A 24,346-nucleotide genomic window follows, 5' to 3' on the forward strand; every position below is an offset into this window, starting at 1 on the left:
TAAACTTGATCCTTTTCAGGTTCGCTTCCTCCGCCTTCTCTTTCTCTCTCTATCTCTTCTTCACTCATAAACATCCCATCTGGCCAGAGCTCAGACGATGGAACTTTTCATCCCTTCAACGGCCTGTATGTCTGCGGCCCTCGGATCAAACAGCCAGAGAGACCAGCTCACAGCTGGAGCAGCCGCAGCCATGCTGCGACCTACCGAGTCCGGCCAGGCCGCGAAAGCACCGGGCTTCACTTTACTACCGACTCTGTTAGACACAGTCCAGAAACTATTCACTGCTCCTCAATTTTTTTCCACATTTTATGTCACAGCATTATTCCAAATTGTTCCAAATTGTTCTCTTTTCCTGACAAATTAGCGGCATTTCCACTGAGCGTTTAAGTGCGCAATTCGACATTTAGAAAATACATTTGCTCAATGGTAATAAAATGTTTGGTTGTGGGTTTTTTTTTTAGCCGTATCGAAATTGGTTTATTTTTGGAAAACTGCAACAGAAACACTTTTTTCGCATCACACGAGTCACATGATCGACAACCGGAGGCTGCCACTGGCACAAACCACGAAGAAGAAGACGACAGGAAGTAGTTGGAAGATCATTTAATGGCTTATTGTGTGAACACACTTATTCATGTGTAATTTTTAATTGTGATTCTAATTTAATGAAAGCACCACAATTACCAAATTGTGTGTTTTTGACACTACTGACAAAAGTTCTGCACAAATTTGCAATGGAAACGGAGCTAATTTGGAGTAAAACACGTTTTTTTCATAATAGAAAATTAAGAAATCAACAAAATTTCGCTGAAAAATTATTTTTTACTAGTTAAATGCATCCAACAAATCAGGTGGAAATTCATCTGATCCAAACGTAATGGATCAGTAACAACGGTTACAATTGGACTGAAACTGTAGCAGACGGTCATTTCTTAATAGCAACTCAATAGATTGGTTAACTTTTTTTTTTTTCTTTAAGTGCAGCGAGATTAACTATATTTTAAAATGTTGAAAACTTTCAAAAAACACCCAAGTCCTGGTTTGTCCAGACGGAACCCGGGACAACGAACTTCCAACAAAGCTGCGCTGCATTCCTGCCACACGTCTCCGCGGTGACACTGGTCTCTGGCTGTTTGTGTCCACTATTCTGTAGCGGTTGACAGCTCTAGACCACGGCCGAGCCACAATGCCATTTGCACACGTGCTTCATGTTTCAGGACAAGAAACTTAAGCTAGACTGAAAGACGAATCCAAAGGGTGCAACAAATTGACACTTAAGTGGTTTTTAATTCCCTTTACTTAGTAGCTTTCAGCTTAAGGGATTTTGTGGGTCAGTTTAAGCTAAGCAACCAGAATCATAAAGCAAGAGTAAAATGATGAATTACAGCAGTTTTTTTCATATTTTTGTGCGTGTGTGCAGCAGGCATGCGGTGGCTGGGCTGTGCAGATCACCCTTTCTGTCTTTTACACTGTTGGGAGTTTTTCTCATAAATCAAAGTGCTGCAGAAGGCAAACGGAGCTTTAAGAAGCAGGAAACAGGGCTGAAGTTAAAGTTTAAAAAGGCGACACGCTCCACACGCCATCAAAGTTGAAGAAAACATTTTCATTTAGCAGTTTCAGTAATGTGTCCTTTTAAAAGTGCTGTGATTTCAAAGTGAGGTTTAAAATATCGCACTGCAAAATCCTCTCTTTAATCTCACTCTGTAGTAGTTGTTTAGTCGCACTCTGCCTCCTAACATGAAAAATATTTCAAAGAAACCATAGTAAAACCTCTGGGTGTAAGTCTTGCCTTCTCCTGTGCTTTCATTGGATGGGATAAAATATGGATGTTGGGCATTTTAGCGAGAGGGTGATCCTGACTAAGAGCCTGTCCCCGGATGGTGGCCTCAGAACAATGCTTGGTTGTCTGCAGAATGTACCTTGAAGGATGTAAAATGTCTTGTTTCTCTTTTCTCTCTTTTCTTCTTTCTTTATTTTCTCTTTCTTTCCTCTGTTTCTATTTTTCTTTCCTACTCTCACCATTTCGCTCTCTCTCCCGCCAGATTGTATCAGGATAGACTGTAGCCTCAGTAAGTGGTTCTATCCATTTTTCTGACTAAAATGTGTACATTTCACGTGTGTCACCCTCCTGAGTTGTGCGTCGGCGCTCTCTTCGCTCTCGTATCATCGTAATTTACGACCGTTTCACGTTTCTTGTGTTTTTCATTTTTCTGCTGTCTTTCATTTTCATTAACGTCTTTTTTGTCCATCCGTTTCTTTTGTTTTAAAATCCTTTTTTTTTTGTCTTTTCTTTTCTACATTCTGTTAGTTTCTTTAAAAATGTCTGAACGTTTTACTCTTTCTGTCACAGCTTTAACAAATGTCTCGCAAATATAATCATCAGACTTTTTTTGCCCTGTAACGTTCCACTTGCGACACCTTGAAATATTCTTTTCCTCTTTCTTGTTATGAGTATATTGAAATCTTTCTGTCAGCTCTATTTATAAGAAGAAGAAAAAAAATCAGTCCAAGAAAAAAGCCCGCTTGACTTTATGTCGCCCCTTTTCCTCCATGTCGGGCCACTGAATGTGGGTCCCACATGTCTGCGCACGCAGGCGCTGCTTGTTTTCTGCGCGGGACAAATTGTATCTTTGGCCCCCAGAAAGCTAATTGCGTCTCCACGGAGACGCGGCGTTGCCTGCCGTGTTGCTTGTTTTTCGGAGGGAGCTAATGTTTTTCTACCTCATGCAGACACAATAATAGCAAACTGTTATTTCTGTCTTGGCCCCTGACAATTGAACAACTAGCCTGCAGGTAAGTGGTGCCCAGGTATGGTGGTGAAAACCTCATGTTTGCAGCTCTGTGTGTGTGTGGGTGGGTGGGCGTGTGTGTGTATGTTTGTTTGTTGATTTATTGAGCTCTTTGGAAACAGAAATGTGTGGGGTGAGGGGCTGACATGAGGAGTTTAAGAGCATCTGAGGCAGCAATTAGTGGAGCTCTTCTAATTGGGAAGTTTTTCACCTAAATTTAGTTTCTTTTAAAGTTTTCTTACTACAGCGAGCTTTCAGTTTACACAATCAACTATCAATACAGTGTTATTTGTTTTGTTTTTTTTATACCAAATGCTAGTCTTTTATCGTTGTATTTGGTATTAGCTGCTTTTACGCTGTATTTTTTGGATGTTGATTGGGATAAGGCTCAACGTTTAGAAGAGACAATACAGCCAAGACACACCGAGTCTGCTGTAGTTGTCATGCCGGGCCGCTAGATGGCGCTGTAATCCCGGCACTTCATTGAATTAGCAAGTGCATTTGATCCTTAGATTAAACTACTTTAGTAACCATAGCTTCCAGCCTATTATAAACAGTAGCCCGTTTCTGTCACCCATGCTAACATTCCTTATCAGGAATTGTGTTAAACTGAACAGGGTGAGTACAAAAAAAAGCACAACACAATGATATCCGCCATTGTTTTTTTGGTAAGAGAAGAGCAGCTCACCTGTTTGCTTTGAGCTTAGTGTGTTCGTGTTGAGTCTCGAGATAGGACATGTCAGGTGTGCGTCTGTTTGGAGGGGGGAGTTTTGTCAGGCAAAAATAACAAAACCGTGGGACACTGGTAATGTAGGCTTAAAAATCAGGAAGCGTCAGCTTGTGCCACACAATATACACTGTAAAAAGACAAAAATAAATGAAGATTTTAGAAAGGAACCTTATTAATCTTCTCTAGCACCACCTAGTGTAAATTTTTTTTCTAAACCTTGTTAAAAAAAAAAAAACGTATGCATTATTTCTACTGTCATTTTATCTTTGAGGATTTTATTTTTCATACATTGCAATACGGCAGCTTTGCTTGCTATTTTGCAGCCCGGTTCCAATCATTTCAGATCAATTCAGTTTTACTTAGATTAAATTAAGTAAAACTGAATTGATCTTTCAAACAGACCTGAAAGATCTGTTTATCTTCAAAGACAAACCCATCCGATGTTGATCTTTTATCTATTAAAATCTGAATTCAGTTCCAGTTAATGCAGTTCATTCTGGTGTCACGGGTCTTAATTGTCGCATTTATTGAATTAAGACTCTATATTACCCTTTCACAAATGCCATCTCGAGACACTTTAGAAAATAAAAAAATTGGCTAATATGTTGTTCAAGTTAACCCAATCATACATTCAAAAACATGAAAAGTCATTTACAAGCATTGCAATTTAATTCAGCTGGTCCCTAATAAAACAATACAATACCATATATTGGGTAAATTATATATATATAATGAGATACACAGCAGAAGATTGCCTGGTTGTGAAAACTTTTTTAAAATCATTTTTACTGTACTTATATTAAATTGCCCTTGGAAAAGGCTGCATAGTTACTTACTTACTAGTTTCTGTAATTTGTTGTCTTTTGCATTTTCTGCATTAGCGCCAATTTCCATATTAATAAAAAGAAAACAATGCACAGAAAGATTGTGACAAAGTCTTTTTTTTATGAACCTAGTACCTCCACCCAGCACCCAGTCAGAAAGAGCTGAAGAGATTTCAGTACCCCAGTTTAACCACCAGATGTCAGTCAAGCACTTGGCAAATTGTATTTACAGAGCTGTGAAAATGTTTGGTCCTGAATAGATTTCTTCTATTTTTTTTATTTTTATATGTACTTTAATATTTCATATTTTAAAACTAATTGTAAGACTGCATAAAATTAACCAGAGTAAATAAATAAAAAAAACAATGTTTTCAAACATTTAGAGAAAAAATGTCCCTCTGGGACAAAATCATTTCCCCCTCTTCTTAAATAATGAATTAACTGATGTCAGTTTCACCAATTATGTTAGAATTAAGTTAGAACATAACTATAACTTCTCTTTTGCTAGAAAGAAAAATGCAAAAACCTATTGACTCCAGCGTAGTTGCAACGTGACATTTGTGGCCCCCAGGCCATTTTTGCCCACCCAGGTCAAGGATCACCATGACGTCTTCTGCAAACTTGAATAACCATCGTCCTTTACAGGTTTCAAAACTGTAAGAAATTGTTTTACTTAATCTTTGGACTGAAACAATTCATTATTCTGATCGGACTAATCATTCTGACTCGATTATTGAAATATTTGTCAACTAATCTAATCAATTGATCGTCATCTGGAGTATATAGACTCAAAAGAGGCCAATTCCAACATATTCAGAAAAGTAAGCAACCCAAAACTTTACAAAAATATGTACCTTTTGTATTTAACATAAATAAAACCATCTTTGTCTGTAAATACGTTCTACTCAGAACTACCCAAGTGGCATAATTTTAGCTTCATCCAATTCAAACTCTGTGGAAAAAAGTCCATTAAGAACTTTTTGCTATCCAGTTATTAATTAGTCAATTAAAAATAATAATCAGCAGATCAACCCTACACTGCACTGATGGTAAGTCAAGCAGAAAGAGTTGAGCTTTTCACATGTTGATGTTAAAAGGCTTTTTAGCTGCAGTTGCATCCTTTGCTAAAAATGATCAAGCGTTAACCAAAGGAATGCTGGTACTGAATTTCAGGCATAAATACATTTTTCTATAAAAAAAACAAACATAGTATTTATTTATTTATATATATTTTTTTTTTTTTTTACCCCTCCAGGGGGTCTTTTGTGGGCTCTAGTGTCCCTTATGTGACAGTAGGCTGACAGGAAACAGGGAAGGAGAGGGGGGAAGACATGCAGCAAATGTCGTCGGGTCCGGGAGTCGAACCCGCGACGGCCGCGTCGAGGACTCAAGGCCTCCAAATATGGGTCGCGCTAACCGCTACGCCACCACGGCACGCCCTTTATTTATATTTTTTAAGGAATTTCTAATATTTTATAAAATAAGCTTAAGTGGTTAATATTTAAAACCCGATTAATCAATTAATTGCCAGAACAATCAATTACTAGAGTAATCATCAGTTGCACCACGGATCTTTATAGTTGCTGGCCGTACAATTGTGGCATGAATAAGATTGTAGAAATATCCCAAAGGTGTAAGTGTGTGTGAGTGTGTGTGGAATTGAAATGATTAAGGAAGTGAGGTCGTGTTTCTGATTGTGGCAAAGATAAATGAGGTGAAAAGACAGAGGGCACAAAACAGGCCAGAAAATATACATAATCCAATCTGATTTATATTCATTTCAGAGTCTTGCGGTAACTAAAGCTTCATATTTTTGTATGCAAATCAAACCATTGGCTTATCCAAGATTAGAAACAGTCAATATGGCCAGCGTGTACTTTTCATGAGTCACACTTTATTGCAGATCGGCGATAAAATACTCCGTAGCAACGGTCACCGCTGATGAAAAGATGGTATGAAAAGATATTAGGTCTTCTTGACCTCCTGTGTCTCGAAACTTTAGAGATTTTTTTTTTTTGCTTTTGATGCATCAACCATGTTTCCTTCCTGCCTCTGTGCATTGCGACCCTTCTCCCCCTCAGTTAATGTGTCATGATGTTGTAGAGAGCAGAGCAGTGGCCCTCAGCTGCAGTCGGGTCAGGGTATCTGGCTGATGATATCTGTTTGGAAGGTGGCCTTTTAGCCGCCAGCAGCACCTTCTCTTAGCGCACGACGAGATGAGATTTGGCATGACATATGGACAGTGTGTGGGGGTGCAAGCACGCCGTCTGCTAATGTCATACCCTTTGGCCTATCTGCCTGCAGTACTCACTTCAAAACAGATGGAACCTCACAGACATGTTGTTTGTATAAAGGAGGTTAAAAAAAAACAGACTTGAAAGCCTCTTTTTGAGAAATTCAGTGGATCTTTTGGTGTTTTCTCCCAACTTGATTCTGTCATTGCAGACACCTGTTTTCAGTTACGGTCCTGCAGGGTAGGTTTATGTCATGTCAGCCCCTATTCAGATGTGCTATTAGTTGGTAAAAACTCAAACATAGCATATCTTCCAGACTATAAGATAATGCATGAGTCGCATTTCTTTCGAAATTGTCAAACGTGAGTTCGGTTGCCTTCTTTTAAGCAAACACACGGAACCTGTTGGCGTTGGAGTGGAAGTCCGGCGGGTTTTGGTCAGAAACAGCTCGGCTCCGCCGGGGTTCTGACAATCTTTGCCGGTTTTCGTGTCCTTTGTTGCACCGTGAGTGAGATGGAAGTGTGTTACGTTGACGTGCCTCTTATGTGTAGTTCAGGTAAATGTTCATTCTGACGCATCTGTCAATTTGTACTGGCTGAGAAGAATAGCTCACATTGTTTAAGCTCTGTTCAAAAGAAATGTTTCTGAGCAGAATTCAGTGTGATGCTTAATAAAATGTATTATCCGATATTTTATTCGTGCAAGTTGAATCAAAAGATTAAAAAAATGAATTCTTCTACATTAAGGTAGTTCCTTTAACTTAATGATGTGAGTGAAAATAAAACAAAATTTGTGCTTGTTCAAGTAGGTGAGCACAGTTTTCTGTGAAATCATTATTTTTGCTATATTATACTACTAAGTTTTAACAACACACAATTGAAGATTAATGAGGCATCAGAACTTAAAAAAAAAACAAAGTTTAGACAACTTGTCTGTTGTGGTTAAATCATATTGATGAACTTTAATTTCTGAGTTAAAACCAAAACAATTTTCTAATTGACTTTCCGTGGATTTTCAAGGCAGCAGGTGAACCTTCATTTTCAAGTTAAACCACCTTCAAATGTTTTACAGTGTAATAGGACCACATAAACTGGGGATGTCTGAGATTTTTCTTTTTGTCCCTGATATCGATCTGACAATGGTAATTTATAAAAAGATATCTATGTAAAAAAGCTCAGCGTACTGCATCAATTCATTGACCTTGCAGCAATCTCTTCCTTATTGTTGAAGAAGTGATACACGTTTGCATCCCCACACTCCAATCTGCTCCATAGAGTATTTATAGATTTTTGAGTTTTTCCTCCTTAACCTTGTAAGACTCAGTGTTGTAATATCACAACATCTCTATTTCAAACAAAAGTGTAAAAAATTTAGACTTTTCTTCTGGGGTTTTAAAACACCCAGACTTGGAGATTGAATCATATGTTCAGTCCTGGAGTGTTATTGAATAAGAAATTTTCATACAAGTTCTCCTCAAAGGGTCACAAACTGCTACTACTTGAAAAACATCAGCTAGACAAGATCTGTATGAAGATCTGTGATCTCAGCTCAAATTGCATAAAATATATTTTGAAAATTTTTAGTGTGATCCTCACTTCCTTCTATGGTGGCAGTAAAATTACCGTAATAACCCGATACTGGCTGGAAAACACAATGTCTCCCCTTTCAGAAACTGTTGGAATTTTTCAGATAGCGCTAAGTGTTACGTAATTATGGTACTGCAAATTTGGCTGTGCTGTCGCCAACACATTCGGCCTAAACGGGTTAAATATTTCATCCAGTTTTTCTCATAAACCAGCCTATTTTCAAAACATTAATATTCTTCATTATAACTTGACGGTTGGAGGGCCCAATTATCTTTCCTTTGCCCCCTCTACCATAATGTGTTCAGACAATCGACCCAACAGTCTCCCCCCCCCCATGTCGGTACACATTCAGCTCAAATTCACCTTAAAATAATTTATCAAGATCCAATCAGGTTAATAGAACTATAGCAGTTTTTGTTCCAGTTTTGCTTCTCATACCGAACAGCAGAATTATTTCTTCTCAGACTATTGCAAACGTACAGAGTTGACCATGATCAGCTCTTCATTTCAACTGCAGAGAGCACAGGGGATTTGTTGTATGCGCCCGTCTTAGAAGCATCGCTTCGGACCGTAATCAGTCTGCCTCTTTTCGGTCTTTTAGTGGCACTGGCGACAGTTCAGATGCGGACTCATTACAGGAACTCTAATGAGAGAACCGGCAGCAGCCTGGAACTGTCGACACTCATGCTGCCTTACAGGAGTGATGACTGTCCCGTGGGATTACACCCTTATGCCACAACAGGCTGTAAAATGCTGTTTAAGTCATGAATCAGCATCCCCCCCAATATCCTTCTCCAGAGATTGAAGCAGAGTTGAGAGAAAACAAATGGGGATGGTGGATGAGAGAAATGGATAAGGAGACTGCGGAAAGGGACGAAGGGCGTTGTCTGCCTCTTGAACCACCAGCAAAGATTCCTTTCCTGTTTCTTCAAAACAATCAGTAGTCCTCTCAGGCAGCCCACGACTGGAATGTGTATTCCTGTGGTGGGCATCTGCAATTCGAGAGGCTATCGACTGCATTTATCTTGTCATGTCAAAGCACCACAGCCAACCCCCTCCCACACAGCCCTGCAAGTACACTGGAAAAGAAAGACTGCCTGGCCCCTGATAGCTACCAGAATACAAATGTGTGTGCAAGCAGGCATCAAATATACATTTTCCTTTAGCACAAGAGACATAGGCACACTTGAGAACACACAACAACAAACTGCCTTATCTCTGTAATTGGCACAGGGGGTCAGAGCGGCAGGCGTAGATAATCATGTCCGGGGGCCGTAGTCTGCTTTCCTCTTCCCTCACTGCTTCTTATTTTTCTTCCCTCTCTCCCTTATCATAAGCACACGGAACCCCGCATGGTTTCGCGCACTCCTAAACACGGGCGCATTTAGCCACCCGCTATCCCTATCCTTATTTGCTATGCAGTCCCATACATGAGATGTTTCATGTGGAGGGCGAGTGGCTGTTCGGTTGTTCTCGGCGAGCACCGACACCCTCAACTGACTGACAAATCCCTCCCATCACCTCCAGCCTACACTGAAGGCTCTCTGGGGTGAAACACCTACAGTAAAGAAAGAAGCAAAGAGAGAAACGAGAGACAAGAAACTTCTTGTCTCTGCTCTTTGAATAGGTGAAAGAGGAATAGCAATGTATTTAAAAGTAAAAGACAGTTGTGTAAAGTGATGTTTGTAGGGTTTTCATTCATTTTGCAGGGATACTCCTGCTAAATGCCGTCATCTGAACAGATGTGACCTGCCATGGCAAAACCAGGAACAAGTTGACAGAGCAGAAATGGAGAAAAAAAAACTATAGGAGAAAAAAACCTATAAATTTCTGAGAAATTGTATTTATATTTTTAATTAAAAAAATACTAGTCATGTCATGAAGAGACCAGTCCATGTTTTAAATGGCAGTTTTGGAAGTTTTAAAGCAGTAAACTCTTTTTTACAGAGTAATTCTGACTGGCAGGCATTTGAGTGGCTGATTATCACACCAGCTTTGGCCATTCACTCGCTTTTCTTATCGGTTGCGGCCAAATAGATACATGTTTGAATGGAACACATGGCTTCCTAACATCGCCAACACAACATTTGAAGAAGACAAAGTGAAATGGAAAAGATCCAAAACTTTCAGTGCAATTGCTGTGAGAGAAAAAAAATATTTTTACAGAGCTAAATCGTTTTTATGAAATGTATTCAAGACTTGCTGTGTATTGTGATGGATTAGATGGATCTTGTGGTCAATCGCATGTTAATAGTCTGCTCTCCTGCGCCCTGTGCTGGGAACCTGCACACCCCACCTGCCCGCAGATACGCGCCCATCCGGCCCCGCTCTGAGGTGCTGCGGCCGTGCTTAATGCGCTACGACGAAGACCATGTGAGTTTTGCGTGAGCAGTGATGCGCACCGTATTGACTAACTGCATCTAGTAGCTGTAAAAACCTAAAATAAAATAACTTTTTACATCAGACCTTCTTCGGGCTGAAAGAAAACATCGTCTAACATGTTGCATTTAGTCATGGTTTAGTTCTAGTTAAGTTCAGGGCTCACAGATGACTCCATGACAAAGGCTCAACAAAACAGAACCCCATGGTCTTATTGGGACAAAAACTGAAAACTTCAAGAGATTTATATTTCTAACCTTCCCAGTCATACCTGTTGACAGTCAGTTCTGGGGTTTGCGTTGCTGCAAAGTAATGTATTAAAGCAGACAAGGCAGCAATTGATATAGCCATCCTACCATTAGTTGTAAACATGATACCACAGTATCAAGATACCTGAACTCCCCTGACAGACACTAACCCAGACCCAGACTCTTATCCCCCTTTTGAAAACCTTTGCATTAACAAAGTATGTAATTGTTGTTGTTTTTTGTTTTTTTCTTTTGTTAGCTTTAGTTATTGGTTTGTGAAGTTCAGGCAAAAAAAAACACACTCTCCAAAAAAAACACGTTTTATTTTCTAATAGTACACCATTGGCTCTGTCAGGCTGTAAGGTGGTTAGCATGGTTACTAGTCATGAATCATAAAATGACCGTCTCCCAGGTCTCGGAGTAAGGCTTCATTTGCTTATTTCTACCTCTGTAAATGAAATTACAGCCTCACTCAGAAGAATCACCTGAGGTTTGAAGCTTATTAGGAAGACTTTTTGCTGTGTCTGTGTGTTGCATTACCATAGCCTGCCTTTTAAAAGTTGTAAATTGGTAAATTGAGTTTTTTAATATACTTTCCCCTGTATTCCATTTCTGAAACGGCAATGCACAAAATCGCGATTTATTGAAATTACCTCAACTTTCACTGTATGTGGTGTTCTTATTACACTGTAAATATTTTTAATGAAATCACTTGATGTTTAGGCCGAGGAGCTAATAAGCTATTTAACCGATTATAGTGTTCAAGACACTGAACTGACAGTGAGTGAAAAGACAGGAACAATGACCCGTATTTGCACCTCTACTCGGTCTGGTTTTTGAGAACTCCTTTATTTAATGGCACATATTTGCAAAAGATGCGGTTTTAATGGTGCACTCTTCTATTCAGATGTAAGTATTGATTTTAACCCGAGAGTACTTTATTCATCTGAAAGGAAAATTAAATGTAGTGGATGGGGATCTCCTGTAGCAGTCACTCTTGCAATGAATCCGTAGACGTCTCTGACTGATGACACTTGACATGCTAAAAGCTCAATATCCAGATCTGATATTTTAGGATAAAAATGTCCTGGATGAGACCATCAGTTGTTGTCAAGCCCTGCTAATCCACCTCATTTGCTTTTATCGCTCTTTAAATCTCCATCTGATTGAAGTGGTTTGAATTTCCTTATTTCTCTGTTCTTTAGATCTGGACCTGCAGCCGTAAAAACCCCCTTTTTTTACGGCTGCATTTCTGGCTCTGAGATTTCGGGTTGTAGTTCAGGTATCATTTGAGCTTTTGAAATGCTTATCAGCTGCTCCTCGGAAAAACAAAAAAGAAAAAAAGAAAAACATAAAGGAAAAAATCCCAAAACAGAAACACCTTGTTGCCACAGTTGTGCATCAAATGCATCAAGAATAAATGTCCCAACTAAAGCTGAGCACAATAAAGAAAGCTACTTAAATTCTAAAGGCCTGTTTATCATTTTTACTTAACAAGGACACCTGTTTGGCTCTAGGACTGAGCAATCACGTCCCTCAGCTTCCTCTCTGCTTTGCGTTGTAAACCAAGGATTCTGCAGGGATCCATTTCGTTACTAACAAACTCAGTAACCACATTAGGCCATTTATCAGAAAACATTCTCTGTTGTGAAATTTGATATATTTTTGGCTAATTCTGAAGACAAAAAGAAACAAATAAAAGAACAGAATGACTTGCATGTATGGCTGGCTGTTGGAAGAATGGAAGAACGCTTGAGGTATTCAATACGGGAAAGTGAGTAATGAACAATTTTTTCTTAGTTAATATATTTTTAATGGGCGGACTAAAAACAAATCTACACTAAACATCAGTAACTACCCAAGTACTCCAGACATACAAATAAATCATTTCAAATAACTATAGATTATGTTATGTGCAGTAAAGGAGAAGCAAATGAAATATTTCTTTAATTTTGGTTAAAGTTCCTTTTTAGTAACGACTGCTTCAAACGTTTCAGGAAACGTTTTCTTGAAACGTTTCCTGCTTTCTTGAAGCAGGAAACGTGCTTCAAGACGTTTCCTGCATGAAGAAACTAGCTGGATGCAATTCCCGGGAGCGGATTTTGACCGTCTTGAATCTTAAAGGACCCTTCACTGCAGTATGCATCTCGCCCTAAAAAGCTCGTAGGTAAAGTAATCAGTCACAGAGAGAGTGGTACACATTTTTTCAGATAGCGTCCTCCATTGCGAAGACAACAGCTGTCTTTGTAAATATTTTTGTAATGAATCGTATCTGATAAACACTCCTCAAAAGTATTCATTTTGCTTGCTGATACAAAAGCCAGACGGTGGAAGCGGACTAGTTGAAACAAAATATCAACTTTGCCATCAGAACTCATTTCTGCGTAAAATACGCCCACAAGCTTCTGGCCAATCACAAACATTTTGCACAGAGCTTTGGGTGAAATAGTCCAGCCAGGGCCTGGTCCATTGCGCCTTCCATCGCGTACAAGATGACACATTTTTGTGTCACGCATCGTCTTGTTCGTCAGTGAGAACTGTTTTTGACACGTCAAATGGAGAACTTTATGCCTGCACATGAGATCTTCAGAAAAACTTAACGAATGCTGGGAGTTTTGTCTCAACTGCGAAAGCGATCACTGGCTAGGCCCTGTGAGATAGTGTTTGAAGTTCTTGCACCTGCTCCACAAACTCCATTACTATGGGGGCATGCACAATTTCTCACACTTTATAGTCATTCCCCTAAATTATATTTGGATTAGAGCATTACCTCCCTGAAATGAAAGTTAGATGCTCATGTGTAGTTCAAAGCCTTCCTGAATTATTTAAAACGTGATTGCCAAGCTTGTGGCCTGCATCTATGTATTCCTTTCTAAAAAAGACATGCTGTCTTTCTGTCCTCTTAGACGTACGTTTGTAGTTTTTTTTCTTTTTTTCTTCTTGCAGTAATGAATCATTTCCCTTGCCACAGCCTCTTTTGAAAACGTAACAAAGGAATCTTGGAGGTTGCTCCTACTCTGACTGACGTCTCTAAATCCCTATTTACATTTCTTTAGGGATACAGTGCCCTTAATTATTCTTCAAACGATGCTCTCAATCATGCCTTGGTCTTCTAATAAGCTATACGTGTGTAAGCAGTGACGAGGCGGCCTTTGTTTTGCCGGAGCCTCGCCCCCGCCGTCCAGACAGCAGCCGACTTGAGTAATCAAGTGTGAAGGTTGTGAGGAGCAAACAGCTATTAACCTCCCAAACACAGGCCATCATCACCGTCTGCAGAGGACAGACGGGAGGGTGTGCATGTGTGTCGGCGTGACTCGGTGAGTGTGTGAAAGAAAGCAAGTGCCAGCCCTGCTGACTGCAGCATAGGGATCATGCGTCTGTGCCTTTTATAGCCGTGGGATGGGTAAGGTAGCTCATGTGTGTCTGTTGGTGGATGGTGCCTGTCTGGGGGGAAAGATTGCTCACACGTCTGTGTGTTTGTGCATCGATGTTCTTCTATTTGAGTGTGTGCAACGATGCTTGGATTGTGCAACTCTACAGCATTGACCGCACTCCGGTAAATAGCAATTGCCGTGCGTGGCAGTGTGTACTTTGGGACTTGCGCGTAAATACCCTGGCATTCCTGTCTATTTGTTCTGATTTGCAGGAAAAGCAGGCCATGTTACCCGCTCTGTCAGCCTATCCAGTGTGATCTCGGCACACATTATTCCCATATGGCAGTACAGCACGGTTGGTCTTGGCAATGGCCGGCCCTGCGAATGCCTGTTTGACATGCCACTGTGTCGACTGGTGTGATGCCATGCTGAACCGTCCCATCTGCTCTAGACCAAGCTGGCACAGAAGGGAACTTGCACAGAGACGGACATGAAGGGAAAGAAAAGGGGCAATGCACCTGGTGCTTAGCAAGGTGTGGATTCCAAATGTTTTCTGAATTGTTCTCTTCAAAGAAATTCAGGTAGGATGGCGAATTAGTGGGTGAGACTTTGCCCACTAAGTTGCAGAATAGCTCTCATGCACAGTTTTGTTTGGATTTGGTAACGGAAGTGCTGATATGATCTCATGTGATGCTTTGGGGTCCTTATCTAGACCTTATCTAGGGAATTTAACTGTTATTTTACAACCAGTCCTCATTTACTAAACAACCTTTACAAAGCCCTTGATTAATCATAGCTCCCATTGCTTGTTGTTGTACTGCCTGTGATTTTGTCTGCTGTACCCCAAGCAGGCCTCGAGGCAAATTTGTGTGGCCAATTAAAAATAAAAAAAATTAAAAATCCCAGCTCATTTTATTGTGCACAATTAGTAAAACGGTATTCCAAAGTATAGTTGGTGTTTTGGGGATTTTTTTTTATGCTTGAGTGGATGGGGAATGTCAAAAAATTTCACATTTTCTTTTGGTTTGGTCCTCTTTCATTAAGGCAGACCAAACCACCTAGACAATATTACGCACTTACTCGTTTGGGTAACGTCAGACAAAAACCGCCTAAAGTGAGCAGCAACCAAGCTTTTCACAATCTTGTTCTGTAGACACTTTGCCGGATGGTCCATTTTGCATTCCCGCTGTACTCGAAACTACACCAGGGCTCACTTGCATGTGCACAGAAACCCACATTTTCCAACAGACCAGGATTTGCTTATTTGTTCATCACCAGAGTATATGTGAGCTTTCACACTTACCCACACAAAGGAGAGTATCAGAGGAAATGAACTGTGTAAAGCAGACAAACAGTTTAGGAGTGAAAGCATGCTTACAGTCTGAGTGGATTTTGCTATTTTACACTGATGCTGCTCGTGAAATAGAGGCTGCTGTGGCTCCAGGTCTTTTTGTGTTGTCGCCTGGGTTGTGCTAAGATATACCCAGCTGTCCTAGTAGGGTGTGTTGAGAGCAGTCGAAACATTTGACATTGAGCTTTATTAGAGCTCCAAGTTAAAAAGCAGTAGATCAAAGGTTTTGTCCTCAGACAATAAACTGGTACCAAAATGAACTAGACCACCTTATCAAAACAGAGTACACATGCTAACGCTAACCGAGCAACACAGCAAAGTCTCAGAAGGAATATAGCTCTAAATTGATAATACAGCTCTAAATGTTTCAGGTGATGTCTGTAGGTGCTTTATGATCACATTAGAGTCTACCTGTCCCTGTGTTGGAGCAGCACATCAGGCTGCTCTAGAGAAACACTTTGTGGGTCAAACAATGTCCTTGTCAGGACAAGCTCATAAACTACAGCGTCCTAAATGTCAGTGGCTGTTTTTAATCAGATAGGGGACTCGAGCTGGGCAAATGCCTATTCATAACTGATTTTGATTGGTTCAGTGCAAAACAAAATGTTTTTGGAGCACCACTAGTTTTTGTCTTCAGGGTTGTAATAGATGGATTCCTGAAGAGAAATAGCGTCTTTCTTGGCCTTCGTTGCAAAACCTGCATGATTAAATTATTGCGTGAAAATTTTGCGTGTTGCTGAACAAAGTTCAAATCTATTTTAAGTTTGGAATTCAGTTCATTTTCAGTCTTGCTTTTTCCTAAATACCACCATTAAAAAAAACACATCTTCAAAGTTGTAAAGTAAAGGGATGTGGAAAGACATTGTGGAAGGTGGTGAGTTGCAAATATAATATAAATAAATATAAAAATGCTTGGCATTTTTACTAGGCAGTAAAAATGCCAAGCTTAGTAAACTATTTGTGGCAAAAATAGTTTTTATTTCTTAAAGGAACCCCATTAAATATGCAGCAACTCCAGATAACAGTGTTATGTTCTTCTGTATACCCACATTATCCAGCATGTTTAAGATACATCCATAATTTCATTCAGTGTTCACCGTTTCTGACAAAGTAGGAGCACATAGCATTTTCTACGTCTTTATAGCATGAATGTTTTATGAGGTGCATGCATTTTGCAATATGGTTATTCCAGTAGGGAGCCAATTTTCTGGTATATTTATAAATCAGTCTAGCTGGTTAAGGCATGACTAACACCAATGAACAGGCTGCGACTTCAAATAAAAACAAAGAGATAATATTACTTAAGATCATGTTTACTATTCCTTTTAAATGAATGCAAAATAATATTTTTTATGTTTTGTTTCACAAGATTTTTCACAAGTTTTGAGAGCCGACAGGCAGTCAGTGTTAATGTTGTATGGGCTTATACCGGTATTTTCTGTCAAAGATTATTTCCATATAGGTGACTGCAAAAATTTTACCATAATGTACTGTGTCATTCAAACGCATTAATGGCTTTTTCACATTTCTTCACATTACTACTTTAAATTTCAATATGATTTATCTATTGATTTTATGTAACACGTTTAAACAAGGCAGTGGATAATTGTAAAAATTGAGGGATATTGCCTCATGGTTTTTAATAGGCATGTAATACAACCCCACTCTGAGGGTCTCAGTGGCAACATTGGTGAGTTAACAGCATCATGGAGGCCAAGCAACAAACCAGACAGGTTAGAGGTGAGATCGATCAGTGCTGTGGAGTCTAGTTGGATGAATACCTTAATAGTTGATGATTAGCATTTTGAAGACGTTTCTCTGTCATTTATAAACACCTGATAACTCCCAGACATCGATGTTATGCCTACTATTTCAGTGCATGTTTTGTTAATGGGCTGGAGTTTGCTTCTAAACACCAAAGAAAATGTCAAGTGTGTTTTGATACGAATTGCCTGCTGGAAAAATGCATCGGTTCATTCTTAAATTTGTGACCATCCAATTTTAGACAGATTTATGTTTCAATAGGATACTCTGCTCATTTTATAATGAAGTATGCCATGGACTGTGGCTCAATAGTCCATGCCATCAACCTTTAACAATGGTACTACTATGACAGTCATCAGCAAATTGCGTAATTTGGCCCAACATGCTGACTCTGATACATGTTTGTGTAGAGAACAACAAAAAATGAGTGAGAGGATACATTCCTGTGGTGATCCAGTAGAGAACTCTTGAACATTTGACAATGTGCAAGTAACTTTTGACCGATTGGGATCTGTTGGTTAAGAAGCCAACAGGCAACATTCGTTCTTTTCAACTGTCTGGCCAGGATGTGTGGCTAGATCCAATTAAAAGCAGAGCAAATATCCACATTGAGGAATTCACACCATTCAGCTTCGTCGCCTTTCCGTTGCCGCATCAACAACTCCTCATCTTGACCTTTTGGCAAAGAGGTCAAGACAAATACACACCTCCCTTTCTAGATGGTCATCTGTAGCAATTCTCCACTGCACCTGCAACTGTGTCTTGCTTTATGCTAAGATGAGCAGGAAAACCGGTTCACAGTAAAACCAGAAAACCTTCACCTTTCTGCATAGCTCAATATTCCCAGTGCTACAGAGTATCTTAAGTGCTTCAACGGAGAATGTAAGCAGTTGGTAAAAGTTACAATCGCAGGAAAGGAAACAACAATGAAAGTTATAGACTTTGAAAAGAAAGACTGGCTTTTCCAACCAACATGTATTGTTTAATGTCAAGGAATTCTACTTAATCCTTTGCCATGGTCATAAAATTAGTACCATGCTTTGTCAATTGTAGTTTTATTTTAATTAGTTGTAGCAATGGGATGAACACTATTTATAGGATTTGTTCATGTGTGATGTGTGTGTGTGGGTGTGTGTGTGTGGGAGAGGTGGATTTAAAAGGCAACATGCTGAGGGCCAGCGTTTAAAGAAATCAATGCTGAGTCAAGTTGATTCCGAAGAGTTGCAGACATACCTGGGACGCGACTCGTCGATGGGATCTGTTGGAGCACTTTGTGTTTCCGGGGACCAGCTCGCAGCATGGCGAAGTCATTTTAGGAAAAGGAGAACCATGTGAAAAATGAAATGACTGCTAGAGAGTCAGAGAACTTCAATAACCTCAAGTGCGCGTTGGGTTTGTGATGGAAATATATAAATGTGTGTCATTACTTCATAAGCGACACTAACGGGGCCGTGCCAGGAGAACAGATGGCAGAGGAGAGAGGGAGCATTGGGTTGCCATAAAATCTGCAATACACACCCGTGCACTGTACACACCAGCTCCCTCAGCGCAACATAAAAAATGAAAACCCGGCAATAAAACTGCTAATCTCAGTGTGTGCCTCATAAAGGTACAGGTAGCTCCTGACATTCACTTATAATTTCCATACTCCTCCTCATGACGATCAGACACTCACACAGACACACAGTCGACACACATTGTAAGCGTCGTCTCTGTCTTTGCTGCCTGGCCAGGAAGTCGGCAGTGCTGACGTTGCATTGTGTCCTGGCACAAACACAACATGTCTTCCCATTACACTGGTTTTCTGCCCGCTCACCAACATTGGTGAGACCTAAATTAAAATTCTGACTGAAGTATTTTATAGTTTGTTTTTTTTTGCCAACGGACAAGCACACCCCGACACATGCACGCACACCGCCAGACCTCCTGTGGTGTTATTAGTAGCGCCGGCTTGTGCTCGCGCGGCGAGAACATACAGGGCAGCATGTTTGTGTGTGGGAGCTCTATCTGTTGTGCACAGCTTGGATTTCTCTCCTCTGCAAGGTGAAACAGAAGAGCAAGCTCTCACTCACACACACGCACACCTCCCACTGGTGTTGAAAGCAAGAAAACCATGTGGTTTCATGTGGCAGCTGATGGTACACCTGAGAAACACCCACCATCTTCTGCTACTTCTATCTGAACCCCACAAAAATCCTGGACTTGTGTTTAACAACCTGATTTAAGACTGTTAAAAGGGCAATAAGTGATTTTGATACGATATCTATATATATCACTTACTCACCTTCTTGTGGCAAATACAAAGTAATTACAGCTGCAAAAACATATTAAATAACTTGAATATGAATTGTCATGGCTCTCTGTCTGACCTTTGGTTGGTGCGGTGTGTTTGGAGTCATACCGTGTTGGTTGTACAGTATTCCATGCTTTCTTCATTTAACTTTATTTAGAGCCTAGTTTGAAGCAAAGACTTAAAGATGTCAATGCTTCTTAAAAATTCCTCAGAGATTCCACTTTACAAATAACTAACACAAAAAGGTGACGGTGCTGTGGGTTTTACTGGAATAGTGACCAAAATAGGAGTACTATTATACTCTCTGCCTGGCTGTGATATGTTTTGTCTTGCCAATCAATGTTTTAGGTGGTTCTATGTCTGCTCCTCTTTAAAACCCCACAATATCAACTGTTCTTGTTAGGGTGTTGTTAATCCTGATAGTCCGGTAGATTCGGTTCAATTGGTGCTACCCAAGGCATGCAAGGTTTTAGTCCGCTTAGATCGAACTCTAGTTTGATTTTCTTTCGTTTAGAAGGTCCTGTTCGTTTGGGGAGGTGTGAATGCAGCATGCGCCGAATCTTCTGCTGCTATGAGTAAATCATCTGGTACAGTGAACCTATCCACTGATGTTTTTTTCCCCCGTGGAACATAGCTCCAAAGAATTCACGTAAAATCTTCCCTACTGATTTTTTTCAAAGAACACGTCTAAAATATTGGAAAGAAAATGCAGCCGAAATACACAGAAGCAGCCAATCCAAGAGCACCGTTTATTTTCCTTGATGGATCATTGTCTGATTGTCTCTACCCACAACAGTGGAGATAAGGAACATATTAGATTATGCAGTATCACAAAGACAGTTTCCGATGTATAGATTAAGGCATATAAAGTTATATATGACGTATGAACTATTAAAGCATTTTTAGAGGGGATCTCAATTATTCATGGATTTTATCTATTCAAGTTGGTCCCTAAACCACTGAATATCTTGGTACTGTGTTCACCATCATCTTTTTGCTTTTTGCTCTGCCCTCCACCCTATGCATCCTCTTTCTGTCCCTTTTTCTCCACCCTCAATCTGACAGAAGAAGCAAGTTATGATGATGCTTTCTCCCAGAAAGCTCAAATCGCACAGCTTGAATTGGTAATCATTATTGTGATACTTAGACATTGCAGATTCTGTCAGAAAGGCAATATAACTGTTATTTAGGGGGGATCTGGTGTAATTGTACCTAAGACTGTAGTTAAACTGTCGGTGTTCAGCTGAGTCAGTCACACATTCAGGACCATTTCTCCATAATATTATTCTTACTCTGATTTAAAGTCAGAGTTCTTTCCTTGTTATAATTTATTTGGAGCATTTATCATCTAGAAAACCTTGAACATTTAACTTGCAACGTTTGCCCTACAATTCATCCATGACATGACTGTCAATATTGATTTTACCACCAATTTTTTGTGCACAAATAAAGTACATTGGTAAATGTTTTAATAAGTCCTATAATGGACGTGATCTGGAAGGTTCAAATAGTAGAACTGATGCTCCTCCACACCAAAAGGAATTAGAGGGATCTGAGCAGAATGTTTCCTGGATGACTCAGAACTTGCTTGACTGAACATATATTAGATCAAAAGTTTAAATACATTCACCACAGGCAAGGATATTATATTATTTTTGAAACCAAAGCGGAATGGTTATAAAGCAAACAACTTCACTGAATTAAGAAAAAAAAAAAAACAAGAACTGTTTGTGCAAGTTTGACTTTATTCTGAATTTTCTATAATGCACACACAGCCAAAATAATGGAGACAAGCTAAATTGTACATATACTGAATAATAATCAATAATAAAGGATTGTACTTTACCGAAAAGATGCCAAACCCTTTTTGTAGCAACAAGCCTCTGGCACAATTCTGGCTGGAAAGTCTTGTAATGGATTTGGTTGTTTTCCTAGAATTTTATGGTAGTTTTTTTTCTTAAAGGGACGGTAGTATGTAAAAATTCACTTTTCTGAGCTTTACATAAGGTTATGTTATTCTCTCATCAAAAACATACGTGGAGAGTTGCCTTGATTCTTTCATGCATGTTTGAGGAATACTTCAATCTCCATGGCAACCATTCAGCTGTCCTAGAGCCGCCTTCGAGGACAAAGCCCCGCCTCACAGCCCCTCCATGAGGCGGGGACTCCCCCACTCACCTCCTTCAGATTAGCCAGCAGCAATTAGCAAACACCTGGTGGAACTGCCTGTCTGCTGAGCTCATTGTAGGAGCTACTTCTCAGTGAAACGCTAGTAAAAACGTTAAAAGGTTAACAAGGTTGTGATGACTTCCTGAAGGTGGAGTTTCAGAAAGAGCAGGAGTTTTTAAAGAGACAGAGACCCAATTTTAAGGTGTTAAATTACAAAGTGAGATTTCTTGTAAGTCATTTTAGACTTAAAGATATTTAGTTACTTGATGGTGCTATAAAATGACTCGTGCCTGGAAAACACATAATACTGCCCCTTTAAGTATTCAACTTTCTACAGTGCACCAGAAATCTAGTTTTTAAAAAAAAAAAATCAAAGTTACAAAATTAAAAAAATAAAAAAGTGAGCAATTAAAATGCATTAATTAAAGCGCATTATATCTTCGAAACCTTTTGCTTGCACTCTATAATCTTTCTAGCCTGGGAAACACCTTGGGAACCAGATATGCCTGAATCTGTGTGCAAGTCCCTCAAAGTGTGGAAGACGAGAAATACGTTTCGTCTCTCAGTTCTTGATTTGCTGTGCTGGAAATGTTGCTATCATTTGCCCACAGCAGAGTGATGATCAGCTCCCCACTCTCGAGTTGTTTTGATTAGAGTTGAAAACTGCGCTCAAGCGCTCCCTGCTGCAACAGTGACCCCCAACACACACACCCACACACGCCCACACACACACACACACGCCCACACACACACCCACACACGCCCGCACACCCCACAGCTTGAATAGAGACTGATGGCAACAACTTGCATTGGCTGAGGGCTCGTGCTCCATTGATCCAGTTGAATTAATCAAGTTGTTTACAAAGAAAGCACAGCAAGCCAATGATGGATGGCGGCGTATAATTATGCAAGTACCTGCAAAGATCACACCTCTCACTTACGCTGTGCTGACACAGTCCATCAAAGTAATCGGGAATCTGTTTGTACACTAGTAAAGAAATGTTGACTTCTCTTCAGGTCTCGTTTAGCATATTTTTCAGAATCTGTCGGGGGATCGGGGAGTACAAAGTACCCCTTGCCCTGCTGATGCCTGCAACAAAACGAGAGGATATAACTAGCAAGATGAGAATGAATTGCATTTAATAACTGGCAGTCCCCTTTGTGAGAAGACAATGTGGCCCTGTGCTGCTCAATGCAATGAATAATCCTCCATGCCCTGAGCTGTATTAACGGGTTAGTGGCTCATTGAACCATGAGTGGCACATCTTCGGTTTACTTGCTTGCAGGGTTACCTGTGCGGCGATTTAAGGCTTCACTTCGCCTCGCTGACAGAGATAAAACACCAGCTGCTTTTGTCAATATGTGCTTTGAAGGAGTTCACCGATGACCGATTTTCATTAATGGTTCGAATTTAAGCCCACGTACAAATATTTGGAATAGCTCAATCAAGTCGACGTTACTCCCGTGATGAAAATCTGCAATTTGACGCATGACTGTTTGAGCGCATGTGAAGAGAGGAACTCATTCTTGGATGCTAGGAATGTTGGATTAAACAATATATAAAGCCACGTTATGTCAGAAAGGGGGCGGGGGGACCCTCCATTTAAAGGGATATTTCAGGACGTATTCTTGTACAAATAATAAAAAAATGCAGTGCAACAGATCATTAGCAGATTGTTAAGGCTCTCGGGCAGCTGCATGGGTTCCATTTATGCTTATTTACCACACGTCTTAGAGTTTATTTCAAAATGTAAATATGTTTACATTTGAAATGAATATGTAGCGGCCTTACAGTGATAATGCTGTAAAACGGACGCAAGTTTTTGTTCACAGACAGACTTCCAATTCAAATAGAAAAATATGTTCCAGTTCCAGTGGTCTTTGGACTTTGTAATGTACCGATTATGGTATTCGCTGTGACAGCATCGTGGAAATAGTTTGCCTATAATCTAAGCCTTCATCCACTACTGAATGGCTGACCAAGACATCGACTGACACTGCTGCAGTGGGAGACGTTGGCTCTATGTTCTGCAGTGGGAAATTCTGCCTGAAAATAGCCAGAGCAAATAAAACGTCCAGGGGAAAAAACTGCTCTGGGTCTCATAGTGGAAATGTGTTTTTAGATTATGAAGGCTGGCTTTTCCTCAGCGTTGGTTGCCATGGTTAAAGGTTGAGGCTAACTGGGTCAAGGTAACCCTCTTACTGTATCATAATTTTTTACAGTAACCATTACAATGTCCTAACCTGGACTTTTTCCCTACTTTTTCATTATTTTTCCCTCTTTTTTTCCCCTCCTTTTTCTCAACTTTGACCTGTCTGCCAGCTACTCTCATCCACGCATTCTCTCCTTAGAGCAGCAAACCTTTGCTTTCCTTTATATTCTTTTCACGCAAGGTTTGATCAAAAATCTTTCTTTTCAATTTCATGCAGCTGAAGGGTAAAAAAAAAAAGGCTTTGGGAAAAAAAACCCCCAAAAAACAATGATATCATAAAAAAGTAACGGTAGTAAATTGGAAAACAGTTCTCCTGTGAGCTGAAGGTGTTCTCTCCTTGCAGGGCTATCAGTCGACAGGACAACGCACCCTGAAGGCTAAATACCTTCACA

At 40.0% G+C, this 24,346-nt stretch overlaps 1 protein-coding gene across 7 annotated transcripts in view; it reads left to right on the forward strand.

Moving 5' to 3' along the window:
- Window positions 1-24,346, forward strand: part of nrxn2b (neurexin 2b) — an 813,260-nt gene that overhangs the window by 371,819 nt on the left and 417,095 nt on the right. For 6 of the 7 annotated variants that reach the window (XM_032584259.1, XM_032584258.1, XM_032584254.1 and 3 more), the window contains one exon: window positions 2,043-2,069. The exons of the other annotated variant lie outside the window; for it this stretch is intronic. In XM_032584259.1, coding sequence (XP_032440150.1) covers window positions 2,043-2,069 — 27 coding nt within the window. The remainder of the gene's footprint in view (window positions 1-2,042; window positions 2,070-24,346) is intronic. 7 annotated transcript variants of the gene reach the window in all.

The sequence above is a fragment of the Xiphophorus hellerii genome, chromosome 14 (assembly GCF_003331165.1).
Source record: "Xiphophorus hellerii strain 12219 chromosome 14, Xiphophorus_hellerii-4.1, whole genome shotgun sequence".
NCBI classification, from domain to species: Eukaryota; Metazoa; Chordata; class Actinopteri; order Cyprinodontiformes; family Poeciliidae; genus Xiphophorus; species Xiphophorus hellerii.